General features: G+C 42.2%; 1 protein-coding gene across 2 annotated transcripts in view; it reads right to left on the reverse strand.

The window, feature by feature from the left end:
- Positions 1 to 16,940, reverse strand: part of fndc3ba (fibronectin type III domain containing 3Ba) — a 149,505-nt gene that overhangs the window by 5,748 nt on the left and 126,817 nt on the right. For both annotated transcript variants that reach the window (XM_050061076.1, XM_050061075.1), the window contains exons 25-26: positions 7,560 to 7,726; positions 4,826 to 4,953 (exon numbers count right to left, since the gene is read on the reverse strand). In XM_050061076.1, coding sequence (XP_049917033.1) covers positions 4,826 to 4,953; positions 7,560 to 7,726 — 295 coding nt within the window. The remainder of the gene's footprint in view (positions 1 to 4,825; positions 4,954 to 7,559; positions 7,727 to 16,940) is intronic.

Here is a 16,940-nt window from a genome sequence, read left to right on the forward strand (position 1 = left end):
CAATAACCAATCAGCATTGAGATCCTACGGGGTTGTATGACGCTGAGGATGCACCGGTGTAAGTCCATTTATTGATTAATCAATTTAACGTATGACGCAAGTTTTTTGTGCGTATGAAGCCAGTCAACGCAACATTCCAACTCGCATGAGTAACGCAATGCGAATTGTCAAATCACGTTTGGTGTGAACGCGCTGAACATTCGTCACTCACTCTACGGCATGAAACGGCACTTCAAAGCAAAACATCTGTGTTAGAAATGTACTGGATTTCAAAATAAAGACTGTTTTTTACAATCTTGACACGTTCATGAGTCACTTGCGGTCCAATCAGAATCAACCCCTGACCCACCAGTTGGGAGACATTGACATAAACAACATCAGCAACCAAGACTAGCCTACATAGTTCTCTGACGTTAGCATGTAGCTACATATACATTAGCAGTGTGCTTGCAGCCGGGGAATGACTGTTACTCAGAATAGCGGCACTTTCTACAGTGACAAATCATCAATAAAAGCTCCTAAACACAGCGAGACATGTTTCAGCAGGAAAATGATCCAAAATCAGACTCAAACTTCTGCAACCACGACTACATGTTTCCCTGACATTAGCATGTAGCTTCATGTAGCAATAGAGGCTACGCAATGTAAACACTTGAAGCAGCATGCTTGGAGCAGATGACCAAATAAAGAAATCCTGCACACTATGATGTCATACTGTAGCCAGAGGAGAAAAAACATTGGAAACAGAGTCTTCAGAACGGTTTGAGGTTTTTGCTCACAGGGATTACTTTTGCATGTGTTAACATCATTATTTGAAATTTTGGCCACGTTTAACATGAACAACCTTCACTGTAACCCTATTAAATATGAGCAGTTATTGCCACCACTCATCTCGCCTACTCAAGTGCTGCTTAGAGTTTTAACTACTGCTAGTTATAGAAAGTAATAAATAAAGGACTTCTAGGGTTTCAGATTTCTGTCATCTGTTCCCTGCCTGCCTAATACTTGACTGGGACTACATTCTTAGATCACTCCTAGGCTGAAACATACAGTATTTGATACAGCACAAGTCCATGAAAACAAATCTTGCCATGTTTTACCCCATCACTTTAACTCATCTTCCAGTAAACCTCTTTTTTCATTATCAAGTGGTAAATTCCGTTCAGGAACTGGCGCACAAATAAACTCACTTGAAAATCACTTCACTGTAAAATACTGATAAGAGGTTGCAGATCTGCGTGTCATGTAATGGCCAGTCTGTCCTCATGAAATGTCCTTGGGTAAGACAAAGAGCTCATATTTGCCCATTTCTTTTACATAACTCTACAGGCTGTCTAATAAAACGTCAATCACATTAAACTGCAATGAGGTAAAGGACAAAGTGACAGGTCACCTTCTTGCTTTTGTGACCATAGAAGCACAATACATATACCTGTTTAATATTTATACTGAAAAGTCATGAAAATTGATGATGCCCAGCTGTATGTGTCGATAGAGGTGGATGAGCATTCCCAAATGATTTAATAGACAGCCCCTCCAGGATGTTGTGATGTGGTGATCGCAACAAATAACACAAATTCAACCAATCCTCGTGAATTCTGCGCGACCTTGCAGTTTTGTCCGCAAATTTGACTAATCACTGTAGTTTTTCCGTGAGTCACCAAACTCGTTTCTCGTTGTGAAGATGTAATAATAATAACTTTATTTGTTGAGCACCTTTTGAGCTGAAAGCACGATAAGATTTCCAAGGTGCAGGAAACATACACTCCATACATACACTTCCTAAGTCTATCAACTGACAGAAAAGGCCATTCTACAAAAGTAAGGCCCTTAAATCTTCCACTTGGTATTGAGTGCCCTTGTTTGCGAGATAACCCTTAATGAGGGAAGTGAGAAATATTAGGGTAGAGATCTTTTCCTAAGAAATGAGACACCACTTCATGCAAATCGGTGTGGCCGACGTGCAGGCATACGTCACACTTAGTAGCGGCGCAAATACTAGTAGTCATTCGGGTTTGAAGATGCCGACTCCAGCGCTTGTGTTGTGGCGTGTGCTATGTTTATTCTTCTCCGTCTGATGAATCAACGGAGAAGAAATGCTGGAAACAGGAGGCGCCTACGACGTCTTCTAGTTCTGATCGATTTTGTTCGGGTAAGTTGATTTGTTTTAATATTTTGACGCTGTGTTCAACCGAGTTGCTGATGAGTTTATGCTAGTTCAGTGAATGTAGAGTCTGACATTCACATTCCGAGGCAAACCCCGGAGATCTTGCCTCCGGAAGAAGAGCGGAAGAGCCCTGGTTTCTGGTTGTAGGCTGTTTGTAGTCCGCGTGATATTGACCAATCACGTTTGAGCCGGCTGCAGTTGTTGCCAGGTTAAACGGTCCGTGCGGTGAACATAACTGGCGTCACTGCAAACTCTGAATCCATCGCAATGGTTCAGCATATTTACTTATATATAAAGGAAGTCAGAAACGGAAATTCGCCTCCTCCGCCCAAATCAAACCGGAATGCCAAAAAATCAGGGGTCTGCCCCCAGAGGCTGTATAGCCATCTGCCGGAAGTCAGACGCCGAATACAGCCGATGGGTTCTGAGAATGACGCTAGTCCAACCATCTGTTGTTTGAATAGCCGACATTCCGATTGTACAGTAACAAATTGGTTTCCAAAACTTGCCGACGCTGCTGACTCAAGGTGTTTCATCCTCCACTTCATTTAAAGTGTGGGTCGGGGCTCCCTTAGAATCTAGGGCGGATTTCAAGTGTTGGAAACCACTTCCACTTCCTCAATTCTGTTTTGGGACACCACTAGCCTAAACGTGAATGCGCACAACCAAGTGCAAGTGGGTATATCTAGGGGAAGTGTGGGTATTGGGACAGGCCCTTAGTTTTCAGATGAGATTTAAAGACGTGAACAGAGTCAGCTGATCTGATGCTCAATGGGAGGCTGCTCCAAAGCTGAGGAGCAAGAACTAAAAAGGCTCTATCACCCTTTGTCTTTAACCTGAGCTCTGGCACAGTTAGACGACCCAGACTAGCAGATCTAAGAGGGCTGTTTGGACGGCACAGTGTGAGAAGCTCAGTTATACACTCCGGTGCCACATCATTGAGAGCCTTGTATGTGATCAAAAGAACTTCAAAATGGATTCTAAAAGAGACTGGAGGCCTCGAACAACATTACTGCTAAAGACCGTCAAGGCAGTTCTGCACATAAGTGGGGGTACACTGTGTAATGTTGTGGTAGAACACAAAGACTTTGTACTGCAAAACACATCCATTCTTAGTGGTAACGTTTGTGTAGCATAAATCACAACATGATAGAGGCGTGTTTGCCAGTTTGCATGACAAACTGTGTATGTGTGTGTGCATGTGTGCGCTTGGTAAGGAATAAAAAGTCATAAAATGTTAAAAACATGGTGGGAAAGCTTTGTTCAGCATTCTTGGTAAAGTACACTGGAACAAGTTGCCTTCGATTTTCAATTAACTTAATAGAAAAAACCCCACACACAACTATTTTTGCAATTTTCATTTGCTTCTAAAAGCATGTGAATGTGCATTTTTCTTTTAGAAAAGATACTATGAAATGACAAATTAGACACCTACAGCGGAAAACTGGATTTCACGTTATTTCCTGCCCCTAAATTCTAACAAAACTGTGAAGCTGCTCATTGGTTTTGCTCCACACAGGCACAAATCTGATGAAGTGACAGTCATTTAATACACATACAAAAGGTGTCTCTCCTCTGTTACCCTTTCTGAGTTCTTTTTTTTCCGTTTTTTCCTGTAAATGGTTTCTCTGGGAGAGTCTTGTCCTTATTTGAATTGAGTGTCTAAGGACTGAAGGTGTCATATGCTTTACAGATTGTAAAGCCATTCAAGGGCAAATTTCTGATTTGTAAGCCTGTATTATATAACCAAAATGGACTCAACGCTGATCAGGAACATAGACATGTCTTTTTCTGCGTGTAAGAGCGGCTAACACACGATTTTTCAAGCAGCAGGTGGATCCTACGTGTGCGTCTGTGTGGGGGTATCACGCAAACGGATACTGACTTGCAGTTTTAGCCTTCAGAACTTCCTGTTTCTCTTATTCATGAATGAAAAACCACACAAAAAGAGGACACACACACACACGCAAAGGGAAGCATATAAGTGTCTGAAAAGCAGCATCACAGATTTCTATTGACAGCTGATGAAATGAGCAAACACACATCACGCACATTCCCACATGCACACACGCACAGATACACACACAGCGGCAGTTTTGTCTCCTGGTGAGTATCAGCAGTTCCTCCCTCCAACCATTCAGTAATTCAATAACGGAGACTAAAACGTCCCAGAAGACAAATGTCTCTTTGTGTGCAGCTTACGAGTCTGCTCATCGCTCCAACTGCCAGCCATCCAATCCCCAGTTTCCAAGCAGAGCCAAAATCTTTTTTTTGTCATCTGTTTTTGTGTTATTCTCATTAAAACCCTTCAATACCATTCAATAAATGCTGCTGGCACTGCAAAGTACCTTCAATTTCAGAATGCTCTATCTCACAGTGCGGGGAAGACATATAGTGTGTATGAGATTCTGCAATGTGCAAATTTGTGTCTAGGTGTGTGGGTGGCTGAGTGCTCCGTAATGCCTTCCCCTGTCAATGCAAACTGAATTTTCCTTCTCTCTTAGGGAGATAAGAAAAATATCCCCCCAGCAGTCGTACACACCTCTACAATTTTAAGAATGAACCAAATTATTGAAGCGGAGCCGCAGAGACGCGGGAGCTCTCAACACTATCCTCAAATGACCCATGTTTGTGTGTGTGTGTCTGTGGGGGACGAACCTGTTTGTATTCTGACTCGCGTCCCACCAGCACCTGGAGCACGTAGCTCACAGGATCTCCTCTCATTGGTGGGATAGTCTCCCATGTGATCTCGCACATGTTCCCCTCCAGCTGGTGCACTCTGGGAGCTGTTGGAAGAAATGGCATGAAAAAAAGAAGAGTTAGAAAAGATACAATATCATACAAATACTTGGATTTTCTGCATCTGGGTCTCCTAAAAATAACTTCAACCTCCCTAGAAATAGACGCACTGTATTCTCTCCTACCTTTACTACCTTTACTACTGCAAGAATGCATTCAGAAGGCCAGACGATAGTAACTTAATTAACACTAGCATCCATCATCCTGGACATAAGCCGCAACAAAGAGAAGAGATTATCCGCATGCAATGATTCTGTTTTTCTGTGTTGATAATTGCGTGGCAAAGCAATAATACCCCTAGATGATAATGTCATTTTAAACTGCTGGGAACAACAACAACATAATAACAAGAATCCATTTCTGATTGCATTAATATCTCTGCTAAATACCGCATATATTTTACTAAAGTCCACCGCTATTCATTGGATTGTGTCAACTCCTGTTGTTGTGGATGAAAGCTGATGGCTGAGAAGCGTTTGCACGGCGCACATGCACTGCAGACGGTCTCTTTAGAGGACGCTTGGCGCCCCTGAAGCTGTTATTTACCTGTTTATGGATATGTCAGTAGCCTGACAGTCATACCCATAATACTTCCTGTTATATCACCTGAGAGGATACTCTTAACTGTGATTATTGTAGCTATAATAAGCCACCGCCCCTCAGTTTACAGCAAAGACAACATACTGGAGGCAATAACTAGCGAGGTGACAGTAAACATGTCATCTCTAATAGCAGAACAGGAACAATTGGATTGCCTTTTCTTGTCCTGTAAGTGTATCACCTCTTTGGGGCCATTCAGTGTAACTCCTGACCTGCTGGAGACACTTGTAACAGCTTTTTAGAAGTTCAAACTTAGATCAGATGGAAAATAATTGTGTGGTGGGGCGGAGTGCCATCTTGTGAAGCACGCGCTCTGTTATCTTTATTATTGAAGTGTGTTTACTCAGTCCAGAAACAAGATAGTTTACAATGTCCGGATTTGTGAGTGGAGGAAGTGCATCAGGGTCAGTAATCCAGCTTTGGGCTGCTAAGTCACGTGGACCTATGTTGTTTATTGTGATTAGTTTGTCGAAATACTGTTGCTGGACCACCGTATCAGGGACAGCTAACACATCTTGATCGTCACAAGATGGCACCCACATCCAAACAATTTGACCTGCTGTGACATCAACTTTATAATCTCTATATTTACACTCAAGCCCTGTTTCCACCGAGCAGTACGGTACAGTTCAGTTCGGTCCACTTTTTTTCCGTTTCCACTGTGAGAAGTTGTGGATGGTACCAATGGAACCGTTCTGTACCGTCCCCATGTTTGGTCCCCCCTCTGTTGGGGTACCTAGCACACAGATCTGGTACTAAAAGGTGAAGCTGTGAACACTGCAGTCTGTTGATTGGTCAGTAGAGGACGGTCACTCTGCTCAGGGCTGAGCTGTGGCTGGTTTTGAGGCTCATGTAACCACTGCTCATACTGTGGAGAGTTTTACGTACATTAGTTATCTGTAACTATAAAGTGAAAGGATGTGTTTTTCATAATTCACTGGGTCGACTGCTGGCAACTTTTAATGGGGAACATTAACTTGCATTGTTACTCAATGCATGAGCTGATTAGGTGAATCCATCAGCACACCTTAAATGTCAATGTGACAACTTTTACCATTACTTTAGTTGTTCTATGACATACACTTTTCGTAATGAGTGGACCGGATTTCGTGAACAGCGTATATTCTAATCCTCACTCGGAGAAAAAAAAAGCGTTGCGGAGCGTTGTTCCTGTGGGATCTGGCAACACTAAACCCCCTGAGCTTGCCTGAGAAGGACTAAATGCAGAAAGCTGCTAATTTTAAATATCCCATGGAGAGAGACTCTCACTGCAGCCTGTTCTGTTTTGTTCTGAAAATGCTGGTGTGCAACCTCACTGTGTTTGCGGTGGAAACGCTAGGGTCTAGGTACCATGTCTGAAGGGTTCCAAAGGTACCCTACCGAAAAGTCTTTGGTGGAAACTTTGGACTTTAGTAACTGCCAGGTGTAACTGTTGCTAACAAAGCTACCGTTAGCTTGCTAATAAAGGACCCTTTTAGAGTATAAAGAGGTAAAAATATGTAAAACAACATCTGACGTCAAGATTTTAAATTAAATTTCACAAAAATAACACAACGTACCTCAAATTACTAAATATTATGCTAATCACGCCACATTAAAAGACCAAATATTGCAAAATAGGTTAGCATAATCTGATATTTCTCTCTTATTCCAAATTGCATGATTAATTCTATCAATATCTCAAATGACCAATGAAGCTTCTCAACCAAAAGTGTACATGTTCCAGATGTAATATGATCTGAAATTAGGGAGAAATTAACAACACCGGCAACTACAATTTCATGTTTCCCCGACGTTAGCATGTAGCTTCATGTAGCAGTGTAGGTATCGCAATGTAAACACTTGCAGTAGCATGCCTGGGGCAGATGACCATATAAGGACAGCCATCAGACTGTCTTGAAAACGCTGAAAACAGAGTCAGTCTAACATTTGATATGACAGAAAATAAGGAAAAGTAGAAAAGGTCCCATTTAATATATCGTTATCGGCTTACCTTTGAGGGCAGGGGGTACAGACTTGGTGGTGCAGAAGGTGTGTGTGTCGGAGAAAGGACCCTCCCCGGCGTCACTGATGGCCTGTATTCTGAAGCTGTAGCTGCTGGACTCAGTCAATCGCTGGACCTTGTAGGTGTGGCTGGGGCCGCGGTAGATGGTCACAAACCTGGACGGACGACATAACGAAGAGGAAGGAAGAGACAATGAATCACAAATCTAAATGGGAAATCTGTAAATAAGAAAGAGGGGTGAAGGAGAGAAGAAGGGAGGGAGGAAGAATAAGTGAGATAAGAAGGAAGGTGAGGAGTGGGGTGAAGGTGAGAGGACGGAGCGACGGCGCTCTGAATAGATTAGAGGAAGGACGAGATGTGGTGATAGAGAAACGCAGTTAGAAAACCTGGATAACAAGAGCGCTGAGGGATGAGGCATAGACACTTGGGCTGCACTAACCACCAAACTAGTTTTCAAGTGCGCATTCAGGATTGGATTGATGCATTCATCCGAGACTCGCGATGACTCATCGCAGCAGGCATTACCACTTAACTGTGCTTATTAACAGTTCTGGGTGCGTGACGTTGCTGACTCAACCATATATAGATAAAGCGCAGATTTGCTGTTAATTCAGGTCTGTGTTTGGTCTCTAAGGAGTTCATTCAGGTGGGACTGTCTTGAGAAATAGGTAGGCGGGACCTTGAAAAGAAACAAGAACTCTGGTGGGAATAGAGGAGAAAGCATCTTCACAAAGATAGCAGTGATTTATGAACACAACAGGATGAATACCGACAGGCTGCAGTCACAAATCTGATGGAAACGAGCACTCAAAAAAAGTTTCTGGCCGGCTAGATGGACAGATTGATGGAGCGAAGGAGAGATGATAAGTGAGAAAATGAGCGAGTTGGGGGGGAAATGGGGATTCAAGCTGAAAAGGGGGTTATTTATCTCCGCTATCAGCCTTTCAGCACAATAAGGTAAAAGTCTGAGTGAGGAGGGGTTATGGGAAAGAGGGAACAGAGGGAGGAAGACAAAGGCGGCGGGGCAAGTGAGAAGATAGGAGGCAGTGATGGAGGGAAGAAGTCTGAGGAGGATATGAGAAATAAAGGAGGAAGAGGAGCGAGGTGACTGGTAATTACAGGAGCAGAGACGATGATGGAGGATCTGCAGCGAGAGGAAAGAGAAGGGAGAGTGAGGGGAAAACAAGATATGAGAGAGGTCATGGTTTAGTAGTGGGCTATAACTCCAGACGAGCTCTTTACGTAGCTGCACTACAGAGAAGTGATGCGTTTCTACGGCTGATATATGATGTTGTTAATCCTTTGCCTCGCTGACTTACAGTTAACACCCACACACACACACACACACACACACACACACACACACTCACACGTTTACTCTCTGTTGACTCCGACAGTTACGCAGCCAAAAAAATGACCAATGTTTCATATTAATCTACAGTAACTACATCGACTTTTCCATCATCATAACTTTCCATCATCAAAACAATTAACTCTCAGCAGAGCACAAACAATAAACACACACACACACAATCACCGGGCCACAGTTAATGAGATGAACCGCATCCTCGGCCCGCGGCCAAACAGCCGACCAATTAACCACAACGATGAGCAGAGGAGGACAGAGACAGAGGGGTTAGAAGGGTTTTGAGTTTTGTACCGATACCACAAAGAATTTTATATATTTCATTTGCCTGTCAAGTTTGCATATTGTGCCCTAACTGTACCAGTCCTCCATTTTTCAACACAACAATGGGCTTTCCAAGCCGAGCCGGCAATCATTCATCACACACACACACACACACACACACACACACACACACAAAGGCAAACATTTGTTTTGGTAAAGCGTTATCAAACATCTTTGTCCTTGCATTTCTTTTTGAAAAGCAGGTGAACTCTAAAAAGCTTTCTCATAAATATAAAGCTAAGGAAGAATCTGTTCAGTTCAACCATCAGATTTTTAGCAATTATGTCTAACTAATAGCTGCATTCCCTTTACATTGGTTAGACAAAGCCTGTGAACCCTGATTGTGCAGGACACAATCTTTGATCACACATACTACTCTACTGTATGTGTTATGTTCTATTATTGTATTGAATGACTCCATGCTCAGTCATCTTACACTTAGTATTTTTATTCCAAAAGCCTAACCAGGGACGGGGTTGCAAATTAGCCGTGGCTGGAAACCTCTATGCATTGCATCTACTTTGTATTTTACATATGAAGCAATGTCGTATGCATTTATCCTTGTCAAATAAACAAGTGAATACATGTTTTTAGCAGTTATTGCCTAATAGGGATGTATCACACATGGCTACTGACTCATAAGGTTAGCATTAGAGCCAGAAAAACAGCTTTCAAAGTGGCTGAATGGCTGTGTGGAGAAACAGGTGGGTGTACATAAGGAAAAAAAAAAACTTGTCTGAATACAAGGATTAAGGAACAGAGAAATGAAGAACATGAAGGGATGAATCAACAAGTGGTTGGGCTGGGTGACACCAGGAGTCGCGTTAACCAGATATTCTCGGTCATTGACCGTTTTTTTACAACAATGACCGGAAAATCTGAAGGCCGTCGGTCATTTTGACCGGTTGCAATTACCACCCCTGCCAACTTGGCGGCGGAGTGCACAGTCAGTGGTTTAAGTGGCTGCCGTTTTCACACTGCCGAGAAAACCTATGTGACTGTCCACACAGGCCGCTGAGCAGAGCGGAGCGCCCGCGGAGGCAGCGCTTCAGTTCGGCGTCTGGTCTATTTTTCACGCGAGCCGCGAGCGCTTCTGTCAAGCTGGATAGAGGGGATCGTACCAAACGGGAAGTCGGACACAGAAAAGATGAGAGAATCACTTCATTACAAGTTTAATTTTGTGTCACCGAGCCTACAGGCATAACTAGGCTACACAACGCCCTGGACACACCGGATGCGATAGTGACGCGTTAGTGCCGTCTGGTGTGTCCATGTGTCTGTTCATCTTTTCGTTCATGTCCTTATTAATGCACACTAACTTGCTTGTTGGATTTATTAAAAACGAACGAATGAAAACTAAATGTCTTTGAATATCTTTATTATCATTTAAAAACGAAAATTAAAATGACCAGTAAATAATTTTTATGACCCTGTCGGTCAAAATGACCGGCGACGAAAAAGTCTAGTGCAACATCTGGGTGACACATGGGTAGATATGGATGGAGAGATAACGACAGAACATGGAAGACCTAAACTTAAAGGAATAGTTCACCCATGAAATGATCATTTTAGGTGTCATTTTAGATTCTCAATTGAAGTTTGATCGACATGTAAAGAGTCTGTGTAAAACTGTCAAAACTAATTTAAACTGCTTTCGTCTGATGAGACAATATATACCCCTTGAGGCGGCACAACAGTTCATGCATGCCATGATATTTTCCTATTTATCATATTGTGCAACCTTTTGGGGTCAAGCTAATCAAACAACACTTGCACCAATTAGGTCATTGTATAAACAGGCTCTGAAAGTAATGGATAAGAAACCTGCTAGTTGGCACCACTGCTAAATTATCAAGAAACATAATCTGAAAAAAGTTCTGACAGTTTTATAGGCCTCTCATTTTTAAAACTGATTTTCAAGTGTGTGAACAACCTTGCCCCAGAAACACTCTGCCAGCTGGTGAACAAACAAAACAGTGGAATTAGAACTAGGAGTGCAACAAGCAGTAACTGTAGAACATCGAACGCAGGACAACATTCGGACAGTCACCCTTTTCAGTAATAGGTACCAAACTATGGAATACATTACCATCTGAAATAAAAACATTGACAGAGCTCAAGGCTTTTAACACAAAAGTAAAACGATGGCTGAAACTGAAGCCTGTGAACACTGACTTTTATATATTATTGTACTCATTTAGTGTACTGCCCTTTACTGTTTCGTGTTTTTGCTTATTGTTTATGTCCGAATTCTGTCTTTGTCTATATGTTTTGTATATTAATGTTTCTGAACTGTTTTTAACTTTGCACACGAACTCTGTTTTAATAGCAAAAGCCTAACCAGGGACAGGGGCTGCGAATTAGCTTCAGCTAGAAACTTGTACGCATGACATCTGTTTTGTGTCTTATATGAAATAATGTTTAATGCATTTGTCCCTGATCAATAAAGGTCTAAATAAATAAAAATTTAAATATCAGTTACTCACCCTGTGTTATGCTGAATTCGACAAGAAAATTTTCTGGGTTTTTGCACGCCTCCATTGAACGAAGAATTCAAAAGTTAAGAAAATTTTAATGAATATAAGTCAAAGGCAAAACTATATCAAAACAACTGTTTGCAAACTTTCACACAACTTGCGCAGTATAATCCAAGTGTCATTTATTCAGTCGTGTGATCAGTATTTCCCATACAGATGCATTTGTGCTAAAAATTTAGAATTCAAAAATGAATTGAAAGTTTCTATGCTCACTTCAAAGCCAGACTCCATTTACAAAAACAGTAATTTTACTTTGCTGAACACATGAGCTGCTGGTCAACCGCTGCCTCGATTTGTCAGTTTGTTTGTGTTGTTGTGTGACTTTGGTGTTTTTAAAGGGTTAGCTCGAATTCACCAAAGTCAAACAATAACGCAAATGATCCACCTATCGATACAGTTGTACACCAGCAGCTCCCGTGTTCAGTGAGATGTAATTGCTCTTTTTGGCAATGGAGTCTGGCTTTGACGAGAACATAGGTTGGTTTCACTTTCAGTTCAGTTTTTAATTGTGAAGTTTCAGCATGTGTTTGGGAACTACTGAGCATACGATTGATAAATGAGACTAGGATTATACGACAGAAGTTGTGCGAAGGACGTTTCAGTATATTTTTGGCCATGATGACTTCGAATTACGAAGAACTTTCAGTGTTTTTGGATTATTTGATCATCAAAGGCATACAAGGACAGACATAGTGATGGACGTGTGGATGGATAAGTCTTATAAATGACAGCACCTCCACCCATGCTTTGCCCCTTGTGCCTGTTCTTCCACTTGCATGCATTTATAATACATTATCAGAAGGTTTAAGCCCTAATTGCATTGCGCATGTTGCCATGGTGCCTACACATTCCCAATACCCCTGCTAGGAGGCATTTTGGGTAATAAGGAGGAGAAGAAAGAGAAATGAGAAAAATCAAACAAACACAGCTTTTAAAGGGCAACGACGGAGTGAGGAAAACAAGTGAAAATGAAAAAGCCATGAGCGAGGGAGGACAGAACACAAGCAACAAGTCTGCATACAGGGAGATAAGGGTGGAAAAATAAGCTGAGGGGGGAAAGAAGGGCAGAGAAGGAGAAGGGAGGAAAGTAAAGAAATGGGATTCAACGTTGTGAACCTGAGAAAACAGCTTTGTTTATCATCACACACGCCCACAAAGACGTGGCGGGGCGGCTGGGAGAAAAACAAAGAGGGTAAAAGATGAGGTGGGAGGGTTGAAATTTATGAAAGGGGGCGCACATTTCTCCAGAGGTCCTCCTGAGGTGAATTCACCTGTCTAACAATAAAAGGAGATGAATGAATATGAATGAGATCAGCCACGGACTAAGAGAGAGATACAGCGAGAGACGGGGTCGGGGGACAGGCAATGTCAAAAACATAAATAGACAGTAATGCTATTTGGTTAAAAAAACGACGCTGATGGAATTTATTGGCAAAATCTGAAATTATATTTGCAGAAACTGCAGCTGGCCATTCAATATGTTTGTTTACGAAGCCATTTCAAGATTCGATACTTTGTCTTTTTTCAAAATGCCCTTCCAGCCTCCCCTGATACATTATGATTATTAGCAGTGAAGCATCTGGTTGCCATGGTGATTTCATCAATGAAAAAAACCCATCCTGCTAATTAATTTTAATAGAGTGTGATGAGAAAGCAAAGGGGGGAAGAGGAGGAGGAAGAGGAGCCATCTACACCAGCTCAATCCATCTGTCTGTTGATAACCCACACACACTCATTCTTGTACATCTATCTTTGTGAGGACCCTCACTGACATAATGCATTCACTTGCCCCTTACCTTACCCTTAACCATCACAACTAATAACTAACCCTAACCCTTACCTTAATCAAAGGGGTCTTACACATCATGTTTTTTGCGCCCTCACATTCATTGTTTTCAATGTAGACGTGCGGCAGGCGTGCTCAAACACCAGAGCAACGCAAGAGGGGCATGCACGTGTTCCTGAACACCTATTTTTCTAGGCACGATGGTTGCGCCCTGAGATAAACTTTTAGAACACAGCAGCGTGCACTGCATATCATGTGACGAGGAACAACCAATCACAGCCGACAGATATCTTTCCCTTCTCCCGTAAATATCAGTCTGTGATAAACACGGAAAAGTTGATCATGTTAGTGCAGGGCTACCCAGAGTTTTACATCTGTCCCACGGACGATAGGCCTACACACTTATAAACAGCCTCAGGAAGAAGATCAGCTCTGCTCTCAGGGTTTCAGGTAAATAGGCTACACAATGCTTGTTAAGGTTGCTAAGTAACCTCAGATGCAACCTGCCACCGTGCTCTTGAAAGCTGGAACAAAAAGCTCAAAAAGTAGCGCCCAATGCCCGACCTTGCATTTTCCAGGTGGTTAAAGATGCAGCATGTGTACGGCCCCAAATTCTACCCTTAACCCTAAAACCAGGTCTTAATTCTCAAACAGGCCTTTGAAAAAGTAAGGATTGGAAAAAATGTCCTCACTTTGCAAAATGTCCTCACTCTGTTGCTAAAATATGTTGTTGTGGTCCTCACATACACACACACATATACAGACACACACACCTCTGATGCAGCTGCTAATACACCTAAACATCCTGACACAACCACCAGTAGCTGCAAGTGATTATTTCTAAGCAAAGGCAATTAGCTTGAATCAGTCAGGAATAACATGTCGTCATTATTGGGCAATCCAGTCAATTATAGTTTATGGTCGGTTTCCTCATGGAGGAAATGATGGCAATGAAGAGGAGAGAGTGAAATAATGTTTGTGTATTTGGGCTGGAGGAGATGCTGCTATTTTTTTATTCTTTCATTTTTTTTCTTATTATTGTTTGTTTTTTCCCCCATTTAATTTGTACCAACCAAATCATGAGCAGCACTATGAGAACAAATCTGAAAATGTTGTCTAGGGTCTCTTTTATGTTATTTTATATCTTATGTCATTGACTTTTTATTTATCTTTGTTTATTAGTGTTGTGAAAGGCGTCTATAAATAAAATTTATTATTACTATTATTTCCTGCCATAGATAAAATCCATGCTTTTACGACTAAATAATTCTAATCAATATAAAAACTTTTTTTTTCTCTCAAAATAAAACCAGATCTAAATATGGTGTATGCAAACATGCATATCCACAAGTGCGTCCAAGCATGGTCACAGAAACAGAAACACACACACACATGACCAGCATACTGCCATATTAATCACTGTGCCAATTAAAAAGGGTAAATAAAACTCTCTAAACTGTGAAAGCTGTTTTCATTTTGCTGGCAGGGAGTGTGTTTGTGCCTACGTGCATGCCTTTGTGTTTGTTTGTGTGTGTGTTTCAGAGAGGTTAACAGAGCCAGATCTGGCCCCATCTGTTGCCTGCTGCACTCTGAACCATTCCAGGGGTGCCAAGGTACCTGAGTGCCAACTTGATGGGAGCCAAGCCTTAATTCAAACACTGATAGCCAGCCAAACAGAATGGTAGAGGGCTCGGCAGAGGGAGGGAGGGAGGGAGGGAGGGAGTGAGACAATCTGACAGGTGGGCAGATAAAAGTGGTTCTTCACTGCTTTTCAGTCTATTCCTTCTACTTCGTTCACCCCTCTCTTTGCTATTTCTGCTTGGATGTATAAGAGCCTCTGCCCTCTGACTGTGTGTTTCACTCCCTGTCAGCAATTATGTTTTGCCCCTTCCCCTCCTCCTCCTCCTCCTCCTCAGTCTGCTAATTCTCCGTCTCCCTGTTTCTCTCTTTGTCACACCTGTCTGACCAGTGGCTTAAATAGAGGGTTGATTGTTAGAGGCTGTATCCCGGCTGGCTCCAGATGCCCTTAACGTGACTACTTGCTGGTACATCTGGTTACTGCAAAAAAAAGCCCCTCCACACATACACACACACACACACACACACACACACACACACACACACAAAAACACACAGGCACTTCTTACCGGGCATTCATGCACACAAGCTCCCTCATCCTCAAGCTGCTCATGATCTACCCATCTTGTGTCTGTGTGAGTGAGGTTTGTGTGTAGTATTGACCTCCTGGGTCCTAATATGCGGTATTGACTAGCTGTGGGTTAAAGAGTTTGAGAAATGTGGTGCCCATGGTCGCTCAATCCGCGGTGGTACCTGAGGCTTCATATATGAAATACCCGCTAATCTTGTCTTGCCTCTACAGAAGAATGTATTGTGTTGATGAGCGCCTCTTTTAACCAAAGACATCTTCAAACCCAAGGAAAAATAATATGAGTATAGGTTTGGACAGTCTTTAACCCAGAAGGCACTTTGATATTAATTCTAGCTGTACGACTCAGCGCTGATTAAAGTACAGCTTGTTCTCGTGGAGCTCTCTTCATGCTGCGAACTGTACCACACACAGTCGGGAAACAGCTTGAAATGCACTTCATCATCCAATATGCAGCCGTTTAATGTCCAGTGCTAGTACAGACCCAGTGTGTAAGATTGAAGTAATGCTGAGGGTGTAGGGTATATGGAAGCTGCTGTGAATGAGTTTGAATCAAATGACAAGGGATATATGGTGACCTTTCAGTGTGAACAAAACTTGGGGTTCTTGTTGTCTTCCTTAAATGTATAAATGATTTTTCAACTTAAACCCCCATAGTGCGTCAAGGTGGTATTAATGCTGGCCCCGCTTTTACAGAGACGACTGTATCACTTTCGGTTTTCCTACCAACGACAAAAGATACACTGCATTTTGTTTTCCACAGTTACTTCTGTTGTTCCACCATCCGCCAATTCCACTACTGAATATGGTAAAGAACTTGCATTGATAATTTCTGGGAACTAGGGACAGCCAACGATAGCTACCGATAGCTGTACTGATTATGCAGTGGTTGGTTTGTGCCATTCGTTGAGCCTTAATTTCCCCAGGAGATCGTAACTGGTGGCAGAAAAAATCGCGTAGTGGAAGCAAGGCTTTTAGGGAACCAGTCTAAATGCAGATAATGTCATTATTCTGTAGCTGTTATGTTGTGTGATCAACACATAGACTCTAAAAATGAAGGATCTAAGAGCCAAATATGCCATTTGCTCAATGGACATTGGTTGTACCTACTATATAGTGGTCAACGTTCTGTGGGTTCGGTTTGGATAAAAGCTAAAGAAAGGGACATTTATCCAACCTGTGTTTGGCG

Source organism: Epinephelus moara, chromosome 14 (genome assembly GCF_006386435.1).
Source record: "Epinephelus moara isolate mb chromosome 14, YSFRI_EMoa_1.0, whole genome shotgun sequence".
NCBI lineage: Eukaryota > Metazoa > Chordata > Actinopteri > Perciformes > Serranidae > Epinephelus > Epinephelus moara.